The 21,020-nt window shown below is 44.1% G+C and overlaps 1 protein-coding gene across 2 annotated transcripts in view; it reads left to right on the top strand.

The window, feature by feature from the left end:
* Positions 1–21,020, top strand: part of LOC132824139 (astacin-like metalloendopeptidase) — a 216,405-nt gene that overhangs the window by 145,853 nt on the left and 49,532 nt on the right. For both annotated transcript variants that reach the window (XM_060838392.1, XM_060838391.1), the window contains 2 exons: positions 8,218–8,299; positions 9,552–9,679. In XM_060838392.1, the coding sequence (XP_060694375.1) occupies positions 8,218–8,299; positions 9,552–9,679 (210 nt within the window). The remainder of the gene's footprint in view (positions 1–8,217; positions 8,300–9,551; positions 9,680–21,020) is intronic.

The following is a 21,020-nucleotide window of genomic DNA, read 5'->3' as shown; positions in this document are numbered from 1 at the left end:
GCTATCAATCAGTTTCACGCTCTCCTCACAAACATCAAGGTCCCTCTCAGTAGTGAATACTGAAGCAAAGTATTCATTAAGGACATCCTCTCCCTCCTCCGACTCCAGGCACATGTTCCCTCCACTATCCCTGATCAGCCCTACCCTCACGCTGGCCATCCTCAAACCTATTGGACAATTGCAGAGACGCATCACCTAAACTGCCATCGTTAATAAAGTTTAATCATGTTCACATACTTGTGTTGGAGGAGAAAGTGAGGTCTGCAGATGCTGGAGATCAGAGCTGAAAATGTGTTGCTGGTTAAAGCGCAGCAGGTCAGGCGCATCCAAGGAACAGGAAATTCGACGTTTCGGGCATAAGCCCTTCATCAGGAATGAGGAGAGTGTGCCAAGCAGGCTAAGATAAAAGGTAGGGAGGAGGGACTTGGGGGAGGGGCAATGGAGACATGGTAGGTGGAAGGAGGTCAAGGTGAGGGTGATAGGCCGGAGTGGGGTGGGGGCGGAGAGGTCAGGAAGAAAATTGCAGGTAAGGAGGGCGGTGCTGAGTTCGAGGGAATCGACTGAGACAAGGTGGGGGGAGGGGAAATGAGGAAACTGGAGAAATCTGAGTTCATCCCTTGTGGTTGGAGGGTTCCCAGGCGGAAGATGAGGCACTCTTCCTCCAACCATCATGTTGCTATGGCCTGGCAATGGAGGAGTCCAAGCACCATAGAAAGGTGTTGGTAAAGTTGATGAAGTGTTCGTTAGTTTGGAAACTAAAGGAGTTGCCATGGGCACCCGCATGGGCCCCAGCTATGCCTGTCTCTTCGTAGGATATGTGGAACAGTCCATCTTCCGCAACTACACTGGCACCACCCTCCACCTTTTCCTCCGCTACATCGATGACTGTATCGGCGCTGCCTCGTGCTCCCACGAGGAGGTTGAACAGTTCATCAACTTTACCAACACCTTCCATCCCGACCTGAAATTCACCTGGACTGTCTCAGACTCCTCCCTCCCCTTCCATACCTTTCCATTTCTATCTCGGGCGACCGAATCAACACAGACATCTACTATAAACTGACTGACTCCCACAGCTACCTGGACTACACCTCCTCCCACCCTGCCCCCTGTAAAAACGCCATCCCATATTCCCAATTCCTTCGTCTCCGCAGCATCTGCTCCAGGAGGACCAGTTCCAATACCGCACAGCCCAGATGGCCTCCTTCTTCAAAGACCGCAGATTCCCCCCAGACGTGATCGACGATGCCCTCCACCGCATCTCCTCCACTTCCTGCTCCTCCGCCCTTGAGCCCCGCCCCTCCAACCGCTACCAGGACAGAACCCCACTGGTTCTCACCTACCACCCCACCAACCTCCGTATACAGCGTATCATCCGCCGTCATTTCCGCAACCTCCAAACGGACCCCACCACCAGGGATATATTTCCCTCCCCTCCCCTATCAGCATTCCGCAAAGACCACTCCCTTTGTGACTCCCTCGTCAGGTCCACCCCCCCACCAACCCAACCTCCACTCCCGGCACCTTCCCCTGCAACCGCAGGAAATGCAAAACTTGCGCCCACACCTCCTCCCTTACCTCTCTCCAAGGTTCCAAGGGAACCTTCCATATCCGCCACAAATTCACCTGACCTCTGGGACGTCCGGACCAACCAACCCAACCACCCCGTGGCTCAACACTTTAACTCTCCCTCCCACTCCCCGAAGGACATGCAGGTCCTTGGACTCCTCCATCGCCAGAACATAACAACACGATGGTTGGAGGATGAGCGCCTCATCTTCCGCCTGGGAACCCTCCAACCACAAGGGATGAACTCAGATTTCTCCAGTTTCCTCATTTCCCCTCCCCCCACCTTGTCTCAGTCGATTCCCTCGAACTCAGCACCGCCCTCCTAACCTGCAATTTTCTTCCTGACCTCTCCGCCCCCACCCCATTCCGGCCTATCACCCTCACCTTGACCTCCTTCCACCTATCACGTCTCCATCGCCCCTCCCCCAAGTGCCTCCTCCCTACCTTTTATCTTAGCCTGCTGGACACACTTTCCTCATTCCTGATGAAGGGCTTGTGCCCGAAACGTCGAATTTCCTGTTCCTTGGATGCTGCCTGACCTGCTGCGCTTTAACCAGCAACACATTTTCAGCACATACTTGTGTTGTCTTTTATATATTTTATTAACTCTACTATCAATTTATGAACTGTTGTCAAACTGAACTAGGCTAAATTTTAAGAATAGGAAGGAACCTAACCATATCACAGATTCTCATCAAACAGATGACATTATTTCTCTGAAACAGAGCAAGAATCAATTCCACTCAGCTCCAAGGAATCTAGCTCTGTCTCTAACTGCCTGATATGGGTCCTTTCCTCACCTGTTCTGTTACAGGAGGCACTTTTTCAATATACTTTTTGAGTGGGCACTCAAATGGCACACTCCTGCAGAGGCTCTTCAGTAATTTCACATCAGTCAGTGACATAGATATCCAGGAGGCTGCTTTATCCTTTACTAAACCTCATCATACAGTCTGGTTGGTTCTGGTAAAACTGAATAATAGTTAAAGAATTGCCCAGTTCACAGTTTCATTGATATATAGATGCTTTCAAGAAAAGAGCAAATGTTTGAGATCCGCGTACTCATGAGGGTAGGAATAGGAAGATAGGGGAGGTAAGTGGCTGAGGAGCTGGTGCAGGGTCAGTGATTCAGGTTTTGGATCATTGGAATTTCCTCTGTGGCAGAGAGACCTGCTCAAAAAGGATTTGTTTCACTTGAACTGGAGGAGGACTAATATCCAGGTGCGAGATATGCTAGTTCTATTTGGGAGCCTCTGGGCAGCATGATGGCTCAGTGGTTAGCACTGCTGCCTCACAGCGCCAGGGTCCCAGGTTTGATTCAAGTCTCGGAATCAGCCTCCCAATTGTCTATGTAGAGTTTGCACATTCTCCCCGTGTCGGCACGGGTTTCCTCTGGGTGCTCCAGTTTCTTCCCACAATCCAGAGATGTGCAGGGCAGGTGAATTGGCCATGCTAAATTCACTTAGGTACATTAGTCAGGGGTAAATGTAGGGGAATGGGTCTGCGTGGGTTACTCTTCGGGGGGTCAGTGCAGAATTGTTGGGCAGAAGGGCCTGTTTCCATACTGTAGGGAATCTGATTTAATTGGGGGAGGAAGATACTTAGAAAAGATACTTAGAAAAGTCAGGCAAGAGCAAGTCAGAGGTATCTAAAAATTTAAACTGCATTTATATCAATACAAGGGATTTTACAGGTAAGGCAGATGAATTCAGGACATGTATGGGAACATGAGACTGGGACATTATAACTATTACAGAACCATGGGAGAGGCAGGATTGGAAGCTCAATGTTCTGGGGTTCGGGGATAATACATACTAAAGTTAAAAATATAATTGTGAATAAGGTAATGGAACTGTGATTGGGAACTGGACTTGGACTACTTGCAAAATACCTCTTTGATAATGGGGGAAAGGCTGTTAATAATGAATTTCGAGATGTGTGTGTGAATTAGTACATAGCTTTAGTAGTTAAAATAATTGTTATACATAAGGCAGCAATGGCTCTTTTTTACAATGGGCCATGTAAAGCATGCAGAGAAAGATGAAATGGTTCATAAAATTTCGATAGTTCAGTCAAATTGTAAATTGTGCTTTGTGCTAGCATTGGCTATGCATGCTTAGAATTTGTTGCAGGTGCTGTATAAATCATAAAGTTCTATCAGGGATAAGTGACGAGCACCAAATTTTGGAAGGGGCTGCAATTGGTTCTACCTTCTTTCAGAAAATTTGAATAAGCTCTATGTAAGCAGAAAGACTTGCATTAAAACCTAAGACTCAGAAAGAGTTCAGTAAGCCTTAAGATATAAGGTAAGGCCAATTGGAAAATACTTTTAGTCTGCAAGATATGGTTTATTATAAGAGACTGATCTAAAAATGAAAGGTTATTGGTAAAGAGAGAAGAAAAAGAATAGAATAGCTGTGAAATAAACTGTTTGGATACACTTGTCGAGATTGCTTAGTATGGATTCCAAATGTACAGATTCTGAAGGAGCTATAGAAAATAGTGAAGAACCAAGTACTTCTCATACGTAAACATTGTATAAGCAATGGTGGATCAAACTGCCACAATTAGCAGTTTGCCTGCTTATGGATAGGTCAGTTTGGATGGTCAGTATGAGCCCATTACTTCCAAAGGACAACTGACAAAAATGGAAACCAAAGCCAAATACTTACCAGAAACAGCCACTCAATAGAGAAATGTGATTATTCGAAGTGAAATAGGGAAGGCCACTGGAAAATGTAAAAGCTGGATGAATCTACAAGATGAGGGGCAGGTGGTTCATGCCATGGAACAGGACCATGAAGTGCAAAGATGAAAGGCAAGAAAAGTAGTGTAGACTCAAACAGTTTGGGGTACACATGTCCCAAGAAGTTGATCTTGAACCACAGAAAGAAATTCTGTTAATAGGGAAGGGAGGTCATAGTCCTAAAGGAGATGGAAGGCAAGATAGATTTGTTTGTTTAACAAGGGCAAGAAATATAATATAATCCAGGACTATACCAAAAGTTCATGTGACCAGGCAGTGTTTGGCCATGAACAAACTGAAAGGCAGCTTCATAAAAGATGCCAAACAACAAGGGAGCTGTAGAGAATCTGAGGTGCACCAAGAGGAGCCAAGTATGGGGCAAGGTGTCTCTTGATTGAATTTATCAGGTGAAAGTAAGACTAGTGGCATGAGGTTTTGTAAAAAGACTGCAAAGTCAGGCTCGAAGGGTCAATTCACAGAAGGCCGCAGCAACTTTTAAGCTTTTTTTTGTTTTGTGAACAATAAAGCATGGGAGTATTGATTATTTGATATCAAAGCTGCATTTTCGCAGGGAGAGCAACTTACATGGGGATTGTTTCTTTGTCCTCCAGATGAGGCACCAAATTCATTAGAGTTGTTCTGGTAGGCAAATAAATGCATAAAAAGCCTAAATTAAACCTCTTGGTTTGGTACTTCTCAGTAAATTTTGTTTTATTAAAATTGGCTTGACTTCATTTAAAAGTAGATCCTGTCATGTTTTACTGGCATCATTAGGAGCATCCTGTACAATGTATGTAGAAATTTAGTGAGCAGTTCACTGCTTGTGAAAAGCATAAGTGATGGAGTGACATGCTCCTGAAATAGGCTTTGCCAGATTTTTTATCCAATTATGTCTTGAATCTTGTCATAGTCCATGTCACTCAGAACCCACCCCATAAGTTTCCACACAATATCTCTTTTTTCATTTTCCTGCTTCTTCCCGCGCTTTGTCCAATGATACCTTTCTATGTGAGATTTGACAAAGTTTGATTTAATGACCCTCTTGTGATTTTTATATAAATTTTAATATCATTTTGAGAGTATGTATGAGTATTGATTTATCTTTATGAAAGCATTTAAAAATTGACTAGTCTTTCTGGATCCATGATTGTAAATGTTTGGGTTCAGATTGAAGGAGACCTAGCTGGGGTCCAATATAAGTACAATTTATCATGCAAAGGAAATTGTTCGGAGCTATTAAGGGTTTAAGTTATCTCGATGAAACAGTGTAGTTTGTGGAACTTGAAGTCCATGAATGTTTGTCCAATATTCTGCAGATTTTTCAAAGTCTGAGAAAGCCTAAGACTTCAGTGTAAGTGTTCTGGGAGCAAAGAGTCTCAGATGCATTGTGTCTTCCTGTTTTGGTCTGTTGTGTAGACATCAGTGCACTGCGCTTATTGGGTAACCATTGAGTACCTGAGTACGTTGTATAGGTGTTTCTCCTCGGCTTCTCGTAGTTCCAGGGTGCTATAGTGCTAGGCATCATGGTAGCCCACAAACTTACTATCATACTAAAACAACTACTGAAGAAGTTAAAGGACCCCATGTATACAGCCTGCCCCACACAACTAATCTCTTCCTACCTTAAATTGATTCTTTTTTTTCTCATGTTGTCCACCCCTTCCCATTTTCATCCCCGAATCCTCTGATGCTTTATATTAGTTTCAGAATTTCCAGTTTCCGGGCTGCAGCTGCCTCCTGATCACCTTGGACATGCAGTTCTTTTATACGTTCATCCCCAGTTAGGATGGTCTCCAGGCTGTCTCAGTTTTCTTGTGGAGAAAAGGTTTGAACTGTCCCCATCCACTACCATCCTCCTCTGCCTGGCTGAGCTCATCCTCACTCTGAACAAATTCTGTTTTAACTCCTCTCACTTCTTTCAGGTCAATGGTGTGGTCATGGGTACCTGCTTGGGCCCCAGTTATGCCTGTCTCTCTGTAGGAAACTTGGAACATTTCTTGTTCCAGTCCTATTTTGACCCCCACTCTTTCTCCAGTATATCGTTGATGTCATCAGCACTGTTTCTTTCCATCATCCTGGAAAAGTTTATAAATTTCACTTCCAATTTCTACCTCTCTCACCTTCACCTGGTTCACCTCTGACTCCTCCCTTCTCTTCTCAACATCTATTTCAGTTTCTGGGATAGACTGGCAACCAATATCCACTACGGGCCCACTGACTCCCACACTTACCTTGATTACAAATCCACACCCTGTTTCCTGTAAAGACTCTATTCCATTCTTCAAGTTCCTCTGTCTCTGATGCATCTGTTCTGATGATGCCAAGTTTGACAAGGGGACTTCTAAAATGTCAACATTTTCCTCAACCAAGAATTCCCCAGCATTGTAGTTGATAGGGCCCTCAGACAGGTCCAATCCATCTCCTGCACTTTGGCTCTCACTCCCTCTACTCCTTCCCACAGCAGTGATAGGGTCTTCTTGTCCTCACCTACCATGTCACTAGCATCCACATCCATAGGATCATTAACTGCCAATTCCACCATCTCCAGCGGATGCCACCACCAAACACATATTCCCCTTCCGTCCTTTCTCAGCCTTCCACAGGACCGTTCTCTCCAACACATCCCCATAGCCTCACGGCATCTTCCCTGTAATTGCAGAAGGAATAATACCTGCCCATTTACTTCCTCCCTCCTCACCATCCAAGGTCCCAAACACATCTTCCAAGTTTACATTTTTCTCTATTGGAGAAATGAGCAGACAGAGCACCTCTATTCTGTCTGCAAAAGAAAAGGCCCTGAGCTTCCAGTTGCCTGTCACTTCAATGTCCCGTGGCCAACATCTCTGTCTCAGGTTTGCTGCAATGCTCCAATGGAGCTCAGTGCAAGCTGGAAAAACAGCACCTCATTTTCTGCTTGGGAACCCTGTTGGACTTAATATCAAGTTCAGCAATTTTAGGGCTTGAGGCCATGTCCTTACCCCAACCCCTACACACCAGGCCTTTGTCATAACATCGGCTGCTATCATACACAACCCATTATCAGCTACTAAGTGTCCCGATTTGCAGGTATTCATTCCCAGGCTGACCTTTTAAATTCTTTTTTGTCTGTCAAACTGTTTCACCCTCTGTGTTGGCTCTATCTCCACCTAACACCTCTCTTCCCCACTCCATCTTCAATATAAATATTAATCTTTTCCTAGCTGCCATCAGTTCTGAAGAAGGGTAACTGGAACAGTAACTCTCCACAGATGCTGCCAGAACTGCTGAGTTTTTCCAGTAACTTCTGTTTTTGGTTTGGTTCTCAATTCTGGGCTTTGACTTGTCCAGTAGTAACATTAATGGATATCATTGCATACTATATTTATGATAGTATGGAGTCATATCCTACAGAGGACAGTAGGCATCACTCTCCGTTAAGGAGAAATAATTGATTACACATAGCATGAGAGTAACCACTCCTCAAATGTGGAAAAAGTTCTCCATGAATGACCACAGCCACAGAATTGAACCATGCCTTTGGCTTTGTATTGCTGTAGTTATCTAGCTAACTGGACTAGCTGACATCTTCCCCCACCCCAAAAAAACTCTAATTTATTTACAATAGTAGTAGTGTTTAATTGAGAGTTAACACATAAACTGGTGAGACAGGGAAAGTAATTTCTTTCCAATGAAAGTGAATACCATTATCCCTGCGCTGTCTGTTAGCTGGGTCGGTTTATGTTATGTTATAAATCAAACAAGATATCCATATGTATATATATATTTCATTTTAAATTGTAACTTACAGTGAAATGTCTACAAAATATTTTATTTTGTATAAAATGACGTTATGTGGTGATATCTAACATTATGTAACAAGCCAGTGCAAATTAGAATGTTGGTTTTATTTGATGTTTTTACAGAAGCAGAGAATAACTTTAAAAAACAGAAATCCAATAACTTGGTTACAGCTTATGATTATGTTTCAGTTATGCATTATGGAAGGTAAGTACTGATTTTTTTATATTTCATTAAGAAAATAAAGGAAGTGACCTTAAAGGAATTCATTAAAATGCACCTCAGCTATTCATTAGCACTGTGGTAATGTTGTGTAACTTTGGTAATGCTTGAAAAGGATATTCAACTAACATGTGAATGAAAATACATTGTTGGTGAGAAAGGATGATTTTTTTGAAGTCCCCAGTATCACAGATTCCCATTCTTCATTTGGCTCGATTCACTCAATCACTGTTTCTATTAACAGCCATTCACCCTCCTAGCTAGATCTTTATCAACTCCTTTGTCTCTCCAACTGTCCTTCTCTCTCTTTGAGCTCTACCCCACCTATTGTTTACTCCTTATCCTCTCGCCTCACCCTAGCTTCTGCATATAAACCAACATTTTCCTAACTACCATCAGTTCGAAGTAAGGGTCACCGGACCAGAAACATTAACTCTGATTTCTCCTCACAGATGCTGTCAGACCTGCTGATGTTAATAGACATGTCTCCTTGGCCTGTTTGAGGCTCCACTTAACAAGAGTTCAAGGGTGGTCTGCCTGCAATTTGACTTATTGTAATTTTACTGTACATAGACTCATAGAGTCATAGAGATGAACAACACGGAAACAGATCATTTTGTCCATATCCCTCTAAACCCTTCCTAATCATATACCCATCCAGGTGCTTTTTAAATGCTGTCATTGTACCAGCCTCCACCACTTCCTCTGGCAGCTCATTCCATACTCGTACCACCCTCTATGTGAAAAAGTTGCCCCTTAGGTACCTTTTATATCTTCCCCTCTCACCCTAAACCTATGCCCTCTAGTTCTGGATTCCCCCAGCCCAGGGAAATGACCTTGCCTATTTATCCTGTCCATGCCCCTCATGATTTTATAAACCTTTATGTGACTGGTCCAGTTCAGTTTTTGGCCAGCAGTAACCCATAGGACATTGATTTTTGCCTTTTAGTAGCAAAATAGTTTTAAGTACAGCAAGCAGACTTTTATGAATTTTTAGAAAATGAATGCTTAGTACATTACAGTGCAATGCACTGCAAAACTACACAAATGAGCTGACCATGCATTATAGTGAGCGGCTGTAGTACTGTTGGCATGCAGTATGCACAGAGAGCTTCCATCCTGCTACATACTGTGTTAGTTGCATTATTAAGTGTAAGTTGTTAGCATTTTTTTTCTATAGAAAACACTTAACGTTCCAATCAAACAAAGCTACTAACATTTATATTTCTTGATTTAGGTATGTTTTTTCCAAAAGTCTAGATTTACCCACCATTGTGCCAAAACCAGATCCAAATGTGGAGATTGGACAATATATGAGTTTCTCTGAATTAGATGTTTTAAAGATAAACAAGCTGTATCAATGCCGTAAGTTTAAATACAAATGTATTTTTCCAAAATATATTGTTGTACATCTATGGTAACTGTAATCTTGTGTCATAAACTAAAAGCGACAAAAATTATCGTTGTTGCAACATGATTTTGAGCCAGAAGATTAAACAAAAATTTACTCGGCACAGTAATCTATGCAGGAAAGTCCCAATTTCAGGCAGCTATTGAGAGAAGGTATTGTGGTTCAGAGACTTTGTTTATTTTCCTAGGAACCATCAAGTGTGATGTGAGATAATAAATGGTGGGAAAGTTTAAACAGGACAAGATAGAATAAAAGAAAAAATAAATTAATAGAACCAAGGAAAGGAAACATTTTGAAACAAACAGAATCCAAACCATTTATATCATACATGTGCATAAAATATAGAATTATTGACTTAAAGCCATTAATTAATTAGAAAAATCTTGGTATTATACAGCAACTGAACTGTAACCGTAGCTGAATCAGGATTGTTAAAAGATATTTCCTGGATATAAAGAAGTCATGACAGCACCTTCCAAATACGTGACCTTTACCACCTAGAAGAGCAAATCGGAAGATGCATAGGAACCTGAAAGGTCCTCTCCAAATCTGACAGCATCCTATTTAGGTCTTAAATCATTGTTCCTTATCTATCGCTGAGTCAAAATCTTAGAACACACTCCTTAACACCATTGTAAGTGTACCCATACCACATGGACTTCAGCAGTTCAAGAAGGCTGCTCACCATCTCCTTGAAGGACCTTAAGAATAGACAGTAAATGTTAGGGATGCTCACTTCTAGGAATTAATTTTTTTAAAAATTCTGGAGTTACAAGAGAGTAAGAAATAAGTAATGTTAATTGGAAATGTCATAATGCCAGTGAGCAACAGAGATACAGAGAGTACTTTCTAGGGCAGAATTCTGTAAGTCTCAGTCAGTTGGCAGTGGAAGACTACTCTGACCCTGCTCCTGCCCTTACACTGGATGTCTATGTCTGATCTGATGCCTATGACAGTATTGTGATTGACAAACTGTCCTTCATTCTGTCTTATATCTTAATTTTGTCCTCTTCCTCCAGGACAGAAAGTAGTTGCATTTTTTTTCTACTTGTTTTCCAGAGTGCAGAGGACGAAGTGGAATGGGTTTGGGCATGAGAAGAGAGGAGTGTACTGGGTTGTTGAGCCTGCAATGATAAACTTAGAGATTTATTTTAGCATATGTGAGAATATAAGATATAAGACATCTCCAGTCTGCTTCTCCATTCAATACGATCATGGCTGACCTGATTTTACCTTAACTCAACTTGCCTACCTGTCCCTTGAATTCCTTATTGTTTAAAATGTAAATTTCAGCCTTCGATATATTCATTGACATATCTGCCTTAGCCTATTAGGTTAAGCCTATTGAGAATTAGCCTATTGAGAATTCCAAAGATTTTGCAACCTTCTGCAAGAAGAAATTCCTTCTTACTTCTGTGACAATTGGGCAACCCTTTTCTCTGAAAATGCCTCCTAGATTTGTAATCTTAGATTTCTCTATGAAGGGAGACAGCATCTGAGCACTTATTCTGTTAACCCCCACAACTTTCAAAATCCTTTTATGCTTCATAAGATTGCATTTTATTCTTCTAAATTTTGCTCAATATAGGCCAAGTCTGCTGAAAGTTTCCTCATACGACAACCTCGTCATCCCAGTGATCGACTAGGGAGCCTTTTCTGAACTGGTTCCAATGTATGTGTATCCCTCTTTACAGGATGAGCTATTACAAAACACCCAGCAGCCGTTTGAGAGGTGCTGCCCTTCTCTTACAGTCCATAAGATTCATTATGTGTTGGTCCTTATTTTCATCCTGTTCTGACCTATCTATATGTTTTTACAGATTTTTTTTGTTACTCCATACGGCTATCTTATTTTGCTTTTCTGTTCTTCAATGCCAAAATCGATAATCTCACATCTTTGCACATTATATCTATCTGCCAATTTTTTTGCCCACTCATTGACTGTCTGGATCAATTTGCAAACTCTTCATTGTTTGCTTTCCCATCAACCTGTGCATCTGCAAATTTGGCTATAGTAAATATAGTCTCAACATCTAAGTTTAAATTTTCTGTTGACACATGTGTGTGGTGGGACCATATAGAGTTTGAAAGTGAGGGTATTTTTGAGAGATTAGCAAAAGGAGAATAGTTGTGATATGTGAAGAAGCTGGATGCATTGTATCTTCTTCTGAGACTGCTTTGTCCTGAAAGAGAAATGGTGACAATTATGAATGAGTGCATTGGCATGTATATTTGTCTACATGTTGATACCTGTTATCATAGGAGACTGTGAAATATATCTGAAGTGTGGTCTGTGCCTGTGATAGTTGGAGTAGTGTGCACTGTATTAATATAAGTCTGTAGTTAGAGGGAGGACGTAGTCTGTTGAAGGAGTGATGTTTGGGGGGGATGGTGTAATTATTGAGATCTATGTTCTGAGATGGGATCTTTTCTTAACGATTGTATCAAGTTCTATTCAGTGCTGCAGTCTTATCCTAGGGATTGTTCCTACGGCAACTTCCATATCTATCACCAAGAAAATCTTGGTAGCATTACTACTGACTGAGCCTGCTAAGTCCAAAAGGACATTGCTGCCAGATTGAGTCTTCAGCAAGTGGTAAGGAGACCAGCAAGAAAGAAAAAAATCTACTTAGTGTTGTCCTCACCAAAGAATCTGTTGCAGATGTGTCCGTCTGTCACACTATCAGTCGGAGTGACTGTCAGACAGTACTTATGAAGATGATGTCCCATTTTCGCATTGTCGATATCTTGCATCATATTGTTGGTCATGCAAAATGGGACAGACTTTGAGCAGATCTAGCACCTCAAGACTGGCCATCTGTAAGGTGTTATGGTTAATTGTCAGCAGCACAATCTGCAAACTAGTGGCCCAGCATTCCCTCAACTCTACCATTACCATAATGCTGGTAGATCAACATTAACAATGTTGGTTCAAATGAAGAATGCTGAAGGGTATGCCAAGGGCAGCACCATGCATATCGAAAAATGATGTATGAATTTGGTGAATCTCAAACACATGACTGCTTGCATGCCAGAAAGTGGAAGGAGCATGCAATGGACAGGGTTACGTGATTCCACAATCAAAGGATCAGATTTAAGCTCTGCAGCCCTGCCACATTTAATTTTGAATGGTGATGGACAATCTTAACTAACTGGAAATGAAGGCTTCACAAATATCCCCATCCTCAATTGGAGAGTCCAGCACATCAGTGCAAAAGGATAAGGCTAAAATATCCAATTTCAGCCAGAAGTAATGGGTAGCTAATCTATTTCAGCCTTTTTTTGAGGTCCCTGACAAGAAAGGTTTGGAGGAATATGGACCAGGAGCAGACATGTGGGATTGGTTTAGTTTGGAATTATATTCGGCATGGACTGGTTGCACCAAATGGTCTGTTTCCGTACTGTATGATTCTATAACTTCAATTGATTTGATTCTCTCCACACAGTATCAAGACATGGCTGAATGGATTACTACAAAGACTGTGGGATCTGAAAATGTTCCGGTATTCTCTTGAAGACTTGTGCTCCACGACTAGCTGTGCCCTTAGCCAAACTGCTCCAGTATAGCTACAACACTGTTATGTGCCTGACAATATGGAAAATTGCCCAGTTATATCCTGTCCACACAGGATGATTGACAGTAACACAGAAATGAAGTAATGTCCTTGCACTAAGATTGACCTCCAACAACCACAAACATCTTTCATGTACAATGTCAAACAGTGTAGGGATTTCTGCTGGATTCCTATTCACTCCAGACATGTTCCATACTTGTTGAATGGCTGCCTTGCTGTCAAGGGCATTCACTCTCACTTCACCTCAGGAATTCAGCTGCTGTGGCCATGTTGAACCAATGCTGTAATGATGGCAGGAACTGGATATCCCTGGCTAAACTCAAACTCAGCTTCAGTGAGCAGGTTATTCCTTAGCAAAGGGCTTGTTGATAGCACTGTTGACAACCCCTTCCATCGCTTAATGAAGTTTGAGGGGAGACGGATGGGACAATAATTGGCTGTGTAGGATTTATCCTGCTGCTTTTTGGGGATAGAATATACCTGGCAACTGGGTATACCTGGATAATTTTTCACATTGAATAGATGGCAATGTTGTGTTTGTGCTGGAACAGCTTGTTTAGGGGACCTGCTAATTCTGGAATTCATGTCTTCAGTACTATTGCTGTATGTTGTGGGCATCCATAGTTTTTACAGTACCCAGTGCTCTCAGTGACTTCTTGGTACATCCATGTTCCACTAGAAGTGCCAAAAGAATGGTCCATTTTGCCTCATCCTGAGGTCCCCAACATTATTACCAGGGAGGGCTATGGAGGCAAGATCGTGACATATATTCAAATCTGACATAGACAGATTTTTAATCAGTAAAGGATTCAAGCGATACGGGGAGAAAGCAGGAGCATGGAGTTGGAATTATCAGATCCACCATGACTTCATGGAATGACAGAGCAAGCTTGATAAGCAAAATGGCCTGCTTCTGCATTTTATGATTTTAAAATTCCAAAGGCTTACAGAGCAGTCATTCCATTCGTTAATGTAGGAATATCTAACTCTTGGATTATTGTTCCCCCAATAGCTTATTTTCTCAAAACACTTTGCAGTCACATATGAATCCCCTTCACCAGATGCAAATAGTCTTTGAGCACAAGTTATTCTGGCAATTTCAGATACTATGCCAAAATGTACTATCAATAGGTATTGCAGAGATATACTTGGCTGCATTGATCATTTGAAATAACGAGCAGTATCAATTTACTGTGCTGCCTGCAACAAAACGAACAAACATTTATCACACACTATCAACCCAATGTCTATCTCTTAGAATTACGTTAAAAATCACACAACACCAGGTTATAGTCCAACAGGTTTAATTGGAAGCACACTAGCTTTCGGAGCAACGCTCCTTCATCAGGCGATAGTGGAGGGCTCGATCGTAACACAGAATTTATAGCAAAAATTTACAGTGTGATGTAACTGAAATTATACATTGAAAAATTGATTGTTCAGCCTTTCATCTGTTAGAATACAGTGATAGTTTCACTTCTTTCATGTATAAATCACAAAACCTTTTTTTAAAAGTTGCATTCTCGGGTTAGATGTTAATAATGGTGATAGCTAGACAATATGTTGAAGGTGTTAGCCCCTGTGTTCTCTGTCTATGACCTGATGTTTAGATTGGAAGTAAAAACAATGACCGCAGATGCTGGAAACCAGATTCTGGATCAGTGGTGCTGGAAGAGCACAGCAGTTCAGGCAGCATCCAAGGAGCAGCGAAATCGACGTTTCGGGCAAAAGCCCTTCATCAGTTTCTGATGAAGTTCTACAGAACTCTGAGCTCAAAAACTGCATGAATTTATGTAAAATTCTGTTATCTCACTTTTTAGATTAGAATCAATCTAAACATCAGGTCATAGACAGAGAACACAGGGGGCTAACACCTTCAACATATTGTCTAGCTATCACCATTGTTAACAGCTAACCCGAGAATGCAACTTTAAAAAGAAAGGTTTTGTGATTTACATATGAAAGAAGTGAAATGATTACTGTATTCTAACAGATGAAATGCTTAACAGACAATCAATTTTTCAATGTATAATTTCAGTTACACCACACTGCAATTAATGGAATTATGGTCACTGGTCCCAAACTGCTCCCTCTTAACCCTACTGTCATTTGCTCAGCCTTATTTCCCAAGAGGAGGAAACTTCTGGCTCCTTCTGTAGTAGATTCCTGATGAAGGGCTTTTGCCTGAAACATTGATTTTTCTACTCCTCAGATGCTGCATGAGCTGCTGTGCTTTTCCAGGACAACACTCTTGGCTCTAATCTCCAGCATCTGCACTACTGACTTTCACCCTTCTGTAGTAGGACCATCTACATATTGTTTGAGAAATTCTTCCTGAACACACTTAACAAGTTTCTCATCATTCAAGCCCTTGATATCAACTGAAACTTTTTTTTTATTTCAAAAATATACTTTATTCATAAAATAATTTGATGGTCTGTACAGTTGGTCATGCCATACATACGTAAGCATTTACATACAGAGATCAGAATTTATCATTTTTATATACAGGTCTGTATGTTTATCAATCATATGTCCATGTATTTAGCTGAAGCGTCAGCAGAGCCCAAATGACTGCATGGCCTCCTGTTCTTCTTAGGTAGGCAAATGTTACACTTCAACGCGTCCCTCAACACACAGTCCTGGACCTTGGAATGTGCCAGTCTGCAACACTCAGTCGGGGTCAACTCCTTCAGCTGGAAGATCAACAGGTTTCGGACCACCCAGAGAGTGTCCTTCACCGAGTTGATGTTCCTCCATGCACAGTTGATGTTCGTTTCGGTGTGCGTCCCGGGGAACAGATCGTAGAGCACGGAGTCCCGCGTCACGGCGCTGCTTGGGATGAACCTCGACAAATACCACTGCATTCCTCTCCAGACTTCTTCTGCGTAGGCACATTCCAGAAGGAGGTGTGTGACAGTCTCGTCCCACCCGCAGCAGCTTCGAGGGCAGCGTGCGGTGCGGCTGAGAGTCCGGGCGTGCATAAAGCATCTTACAGGCAGAGCCCTTCTCACCACCAACCAAGCCATGTGTTGGTGCTTGTTGGAAAGTTCTGGCGGTGAGGAATTCTGCCAAATAGCTTTGACAGTCTGCCCAGGGAACCGCTCGATAGGATCCGCCCTCTCCTTTTCCTGAAGGGTCTCAAGGACACTACGTGCTGACCACTTCCTGATGGACTTGTGGTCAAAGGTGTTTTCCTTCATAAACTTCTCCACGAAGGACAGGTGATACGGAACGGTCCAACTACTCGGAGCGTTCCGCGGCAGCGAGGCCAGGCCCATCCTTCGCAACACCGGGGACAGGTAGAACCTCAGTACGTAGTGACACTTGGTGTTTGCGTACCGGGGATCCACGCACAGCTTGATGCAGCCACACACAAAGGTAGCCATCAGGGTGAGGGTGGCATTGGGTGTATTTTTCCTCCGTTGCCCAGATCTTTGTACAGTGAGTCCCTTCGGACCCGGTCCATCTTTGATCTCCATATAAACTGGAAGGTGGCCCGGGTGACTGCAGCGGCACAGGTTCTGGCAATAGGCCAGACCTGTGCCACGTATAATACCAATGACAGTGCCTCACACCTGATGACCAGGTTTTTTCCTGTCATGGAGAGCGACCATAGCTTCTATCTGCCCAGTTTCTGCCTCACTTTGCTGATACTCTCCTCCACGGCTTGTGTTTTTTTTTATTTCAAAAGTATACTTTATTCATAAAATAATTGATGGTCTGTACAGTTGGTCATGCCATACATATGTAAACATTTACATATACAGATCAGATTTTATCATTTTTATACAGGTCTGTACATTTTTCAATCATTTGTCCATATAATTAGCTGAGGCGTCAGCAGAGCCCAAATGACTGCATGGGCCCCCGTTCTTCGTTAGGCAGGCGGATGTTACATGGTAGTCTTTCCCCACCGCGCCTTGGCGGCAGTTGCCCCAAGCTTCAACGCGCCCCTCAACACGTAGTCCTGGACCTTGGAATGTGCCAGTCTGCAATACTCAGTCGGGGTCAACTCCAGCTGGAAGGTCAACAGGTCTCAGACCACCCAGAGAGCGTCCTTCACCGAGTTGATGATCCTCCAGACAAAGTTGATGTTCGTTTCAGTGTGCGTCCTGGGGAACAGGCCGTGGAGCATGGAGTCCTGTGTCACGGCGCTGCTCGGGACGAACCTCGACAAACACCACTGCATTCTTCTCCAGACTTCCTCTGCATAGGCACATTCCAGAAGGAGGTGTGTGACAGTCTCTTCCCTCCCGCAGCAGCTTCGAGGGCAGCATGCGGTGCGGCTGAGAGTCCGGGCGTGCATAAAGGATCTCACAGGCAGAGCCCTTCTCACCACCAGCCAAGCCATGTCTTGGTGCTTGTTGGAAAGTTCTGGCGATGAGGCATTCTGCCAAATAGCTTTGACAGTCTGCTCAGGGAACCGCTTGATAGGATCTGCCCTCTCCTTTTCCCGAAGGGTCTCGAGGACACTACATGCTGACCACTTCCTGATGGACTTCTGGTCAAAGGTGTTTTTCTCCATAAACTTCTCCACGAAGGACAGGTGATACGGAACTGTCCAACTACTCGGAGCGTTCCGCGGCAGCGAGGCCTGGCCCATCCTTCGCAACACCCGGGACAGGTAGAACCTCAGTGCGTAGTGACACTTGGTGTTTGCGTACCGGGGATCCATGCACAGCTTGATGCAGCCACACACAAAGGTGGCCATCAGGATGAGGGTGGCATTGGGTGTATTTTTTCCCCCGTTGCCCAGATCTTTGTACAGCGAGTCCCTTCGGACCCGGTCCATCTTTGAACTCCATATAAACTGGAAGATGGCCCGGGTGACTGCAGCGGCACAGGTTCTGGGAATAGGCCAGACCTGTGCCACGTATAATACCAATGAAAGTGCCTCACACCTGATGACCAGGTTTTTTCCTGCGATGGAGAGCGAACGTAGCTTCTATCTGCCCAGTTTCTGCCTCACTTTGCTGATACTCTCCTCCCAAGACTTGGTGCACACCCCAGCCTCCCCAAACCAAATACCCAGCACGGTAAAGGGGATCGAGGATTGGTCGGCCAAGTTCCCGAAGAGCATGGCCTCGCTCTTGCCTCGGTTTACCTTGGCCCCCGAGGTCCGTTCAAACTGGTCACATATGCACATGAATCTGCGCACGCACAGCGGATCCGAGCAGAAAACGGCGACGTCATCCATGTACAGGGAGGCCTTAACCTGCAGGCCCCCGCTGCCAGGAATAGTCACCCTTCTCAGGCTCGCATCTTTCCTGATGGACTCGGCAAATGGCTCTATGCAGCACACAAACAAGGCAGGAGAGAGAGGGCAGCCCTGCCTGACTCCAGATCTGACTGGGAAGCTATCTGATTCCCACCCATTGATTGAGACTGCACTGACAATGTTGGTTTAGAGCAGTCTAATCCAATTGCAGATCCTCCACAGCTCGTGTTTTTTTTATTTCAAAATATACTTTATTCATAGAAATAAATCTTTGGTACCTGTACAATTTGTCATGTCGTTCATAGATATATACATTGCATGTCTTAACATTACAAAGAACAGATTGAATTAATTGAATTTATAGTTATCCTATTTACAATTCCCTTTATTAACCATCCACTCTCTTATTATTTAGCTGTGGCTTCAGCAGAACCCACCTACTGAGTGGGTGCCCTGTTATACGATAGTAAAGGAACCTTCTTTAACTCCCAGTTTATGGGGTTACCATTGTCCATTTGACTGTCCTGTCTCTGGGGTAGCTGTCTGCATCCCCATGGTGAGCACGAACTGCTGTACCTTTGCTGGGCTGAGGTAGCTATCCAGCTCCTCACTGGGGTCATTTACCCGCTCTGGTGTCATTGAGCCAAGGCAAGGGTCCGCACCGTCCAGTTCTGTGTCTGACAATGGGACTGTCAGAGGATCACAGCTTTCAGTTACCTGTCGTTGTGGGGCAGTGGGTACCTTCTGGTTCTCACTGGGTGGAGGGTGGACTTCGGGGGTGTCCGTTGTTTCCTGGTTGGGAGGAAATGCCCTCCTCTTTATCTACAGCGCTTTGTCTCTTCTTCTGGTGGTGATGACCTTCTTTGCGCCTGTCTTCCCCATCTGAAGAGCTGGCCTTCTCTCCCTCGTGCAGTTGTCTTTTCCCCCTTTGCAGGGAGGCTTTGGGGGCCTGGCAGGATTTTCTCTTCCTGTTTTTAACCGGTATCCACTCCTCTGCTTCTCGATTACCTCCTCCTCCATTGCTTCCTTCTGCCCAGCTAGAGCTAGGATCAGCTGCTATGTCTCTACACTGGCTGCTGCCTCCTCCACTCCAGCCTGTTCTTCTTTCTGGGTGCACCCCCCCCCCATCTTGGGCAGGTCTTGTACATGTGGCCCGCCTCTCCGCACAGGTTGCAGCTCTTTGCTTCCTGACAGTCCTTAGTCAGGTGACCCTCCTGTTTGCAATTCCTGCAGATGGTCACCTTGCAATCCACCATCACATGTCCCGCCTTCCCGCAGGTTCGGCACACTTTCGGCTGCCCTGCATATGTCAGGTAGCCTCTGTTCCCTCCAATTGCGAAGCTCGAAGGTGGGTGGAGAATGATCTCATTATCATCGGCCCTCAGAGTTACCCTGACCTGCCGCTTACTTGTCCAGATCCCAAAGGGGTCGATCACATCGGTGGCTTCTCCCTCAACTTGGACATACCTTCCCAGGAAGGTCAGGACATTAGCCGCTGGAACATAGGGGTTGTACAAATGGATTGTAACAACCTGACTCCTCTGTGCAGGAAACACACACAATGGGATTGCCGACATGATGGACAATAGCGGCTCCCCTTCCTTCTCCTTGAAGACCTTCAGGAGCTGTTCGCACTGCTTCACACTTCTGAAGGTCACATCAAAGTAGCCTGCCCCAGGGAAATCCTGCAGGCAGTACAAATTTTTTGATATTTCAAAAATATACTTTATTCATAAAATATTCATAAAATATTTGATACACTGTACATTAGGTAATGCCATACATATGTCAACATTTACATACACAGCTCAGAATTTTCATTATTACGTACAGATCTGTGCATTTCTCACTCACATATTGAGCTGAGGCGTCAGCAGAGCCCAAATGACTGCAGGGCCCCCTGATCTTCTTTAGACAGGCAGATTTTAAACAGTGGTCTTTCCCCACTGCGCCTTGGCGGCAGCTGCCCCAAGCTTCAGCGCGTCCCTCAACACGTAGTCCTGGACCTTGGAATGTGCCAGTCTGCAACACTCAGTTGGGGTCAACTCCTTCACCTGGAAGATCAACAGGTTTCGCACCACCCAGAGAGCGTCCTTCACCGAGTTGATGATCCTCCAGGCGCAGTTGATGTTCGTCTCGGTGTGCGTCCCGGGGAACAGGCCGTAGAGCACGGAGTCCCGTGTCACGGCGCTGCTCGGGATGAACCTCGACAAATACCACTGCATTCCTCTCCAGACTTCCTCTGCATAGGCACATTCCAGAAGGAGGTGTGTGACAGTCTCTTCCCCCCCGCAGCCGCTTCGAGGGCAGCATGCGGTGCGGCTGAGAGTCCGGGCGAGCATAAATGATCTCACAGGTAGAGCCCTTCTCACCACCAGCCAAGCCACACATCCGCTGCAGTGAACCCACAGCATCCCAACAGCACTTTCTTAATAAACAGGATGCGATCGACCGGTGTCCGACCCTCTACCTTCTTCACAGTCACCCTGACTGTGTTTT

This window comes from Hemiscyllium ocellatum, chromosome 18, assembly GCF_020745735.1.
Source record: "Hemiscyllium ocellatum isolate sHemOce1 chromosome 18, sHemOce1.pat.X.cur, whole genome shotgun sequence".
In the NCBI taxonomy this organism is placed as follows: Eukaryota; Metazoa; Chordata; class Chondrichthyes; order Orectolobiformes; family Hemiscylliidae; genus Hemiscyllium; species Hemiscyllium ocellatum.
Note: the sequence above shows the minus strand (reverse complement) of the source record. Positions and strands in the feature narration are given on the sequence as shown.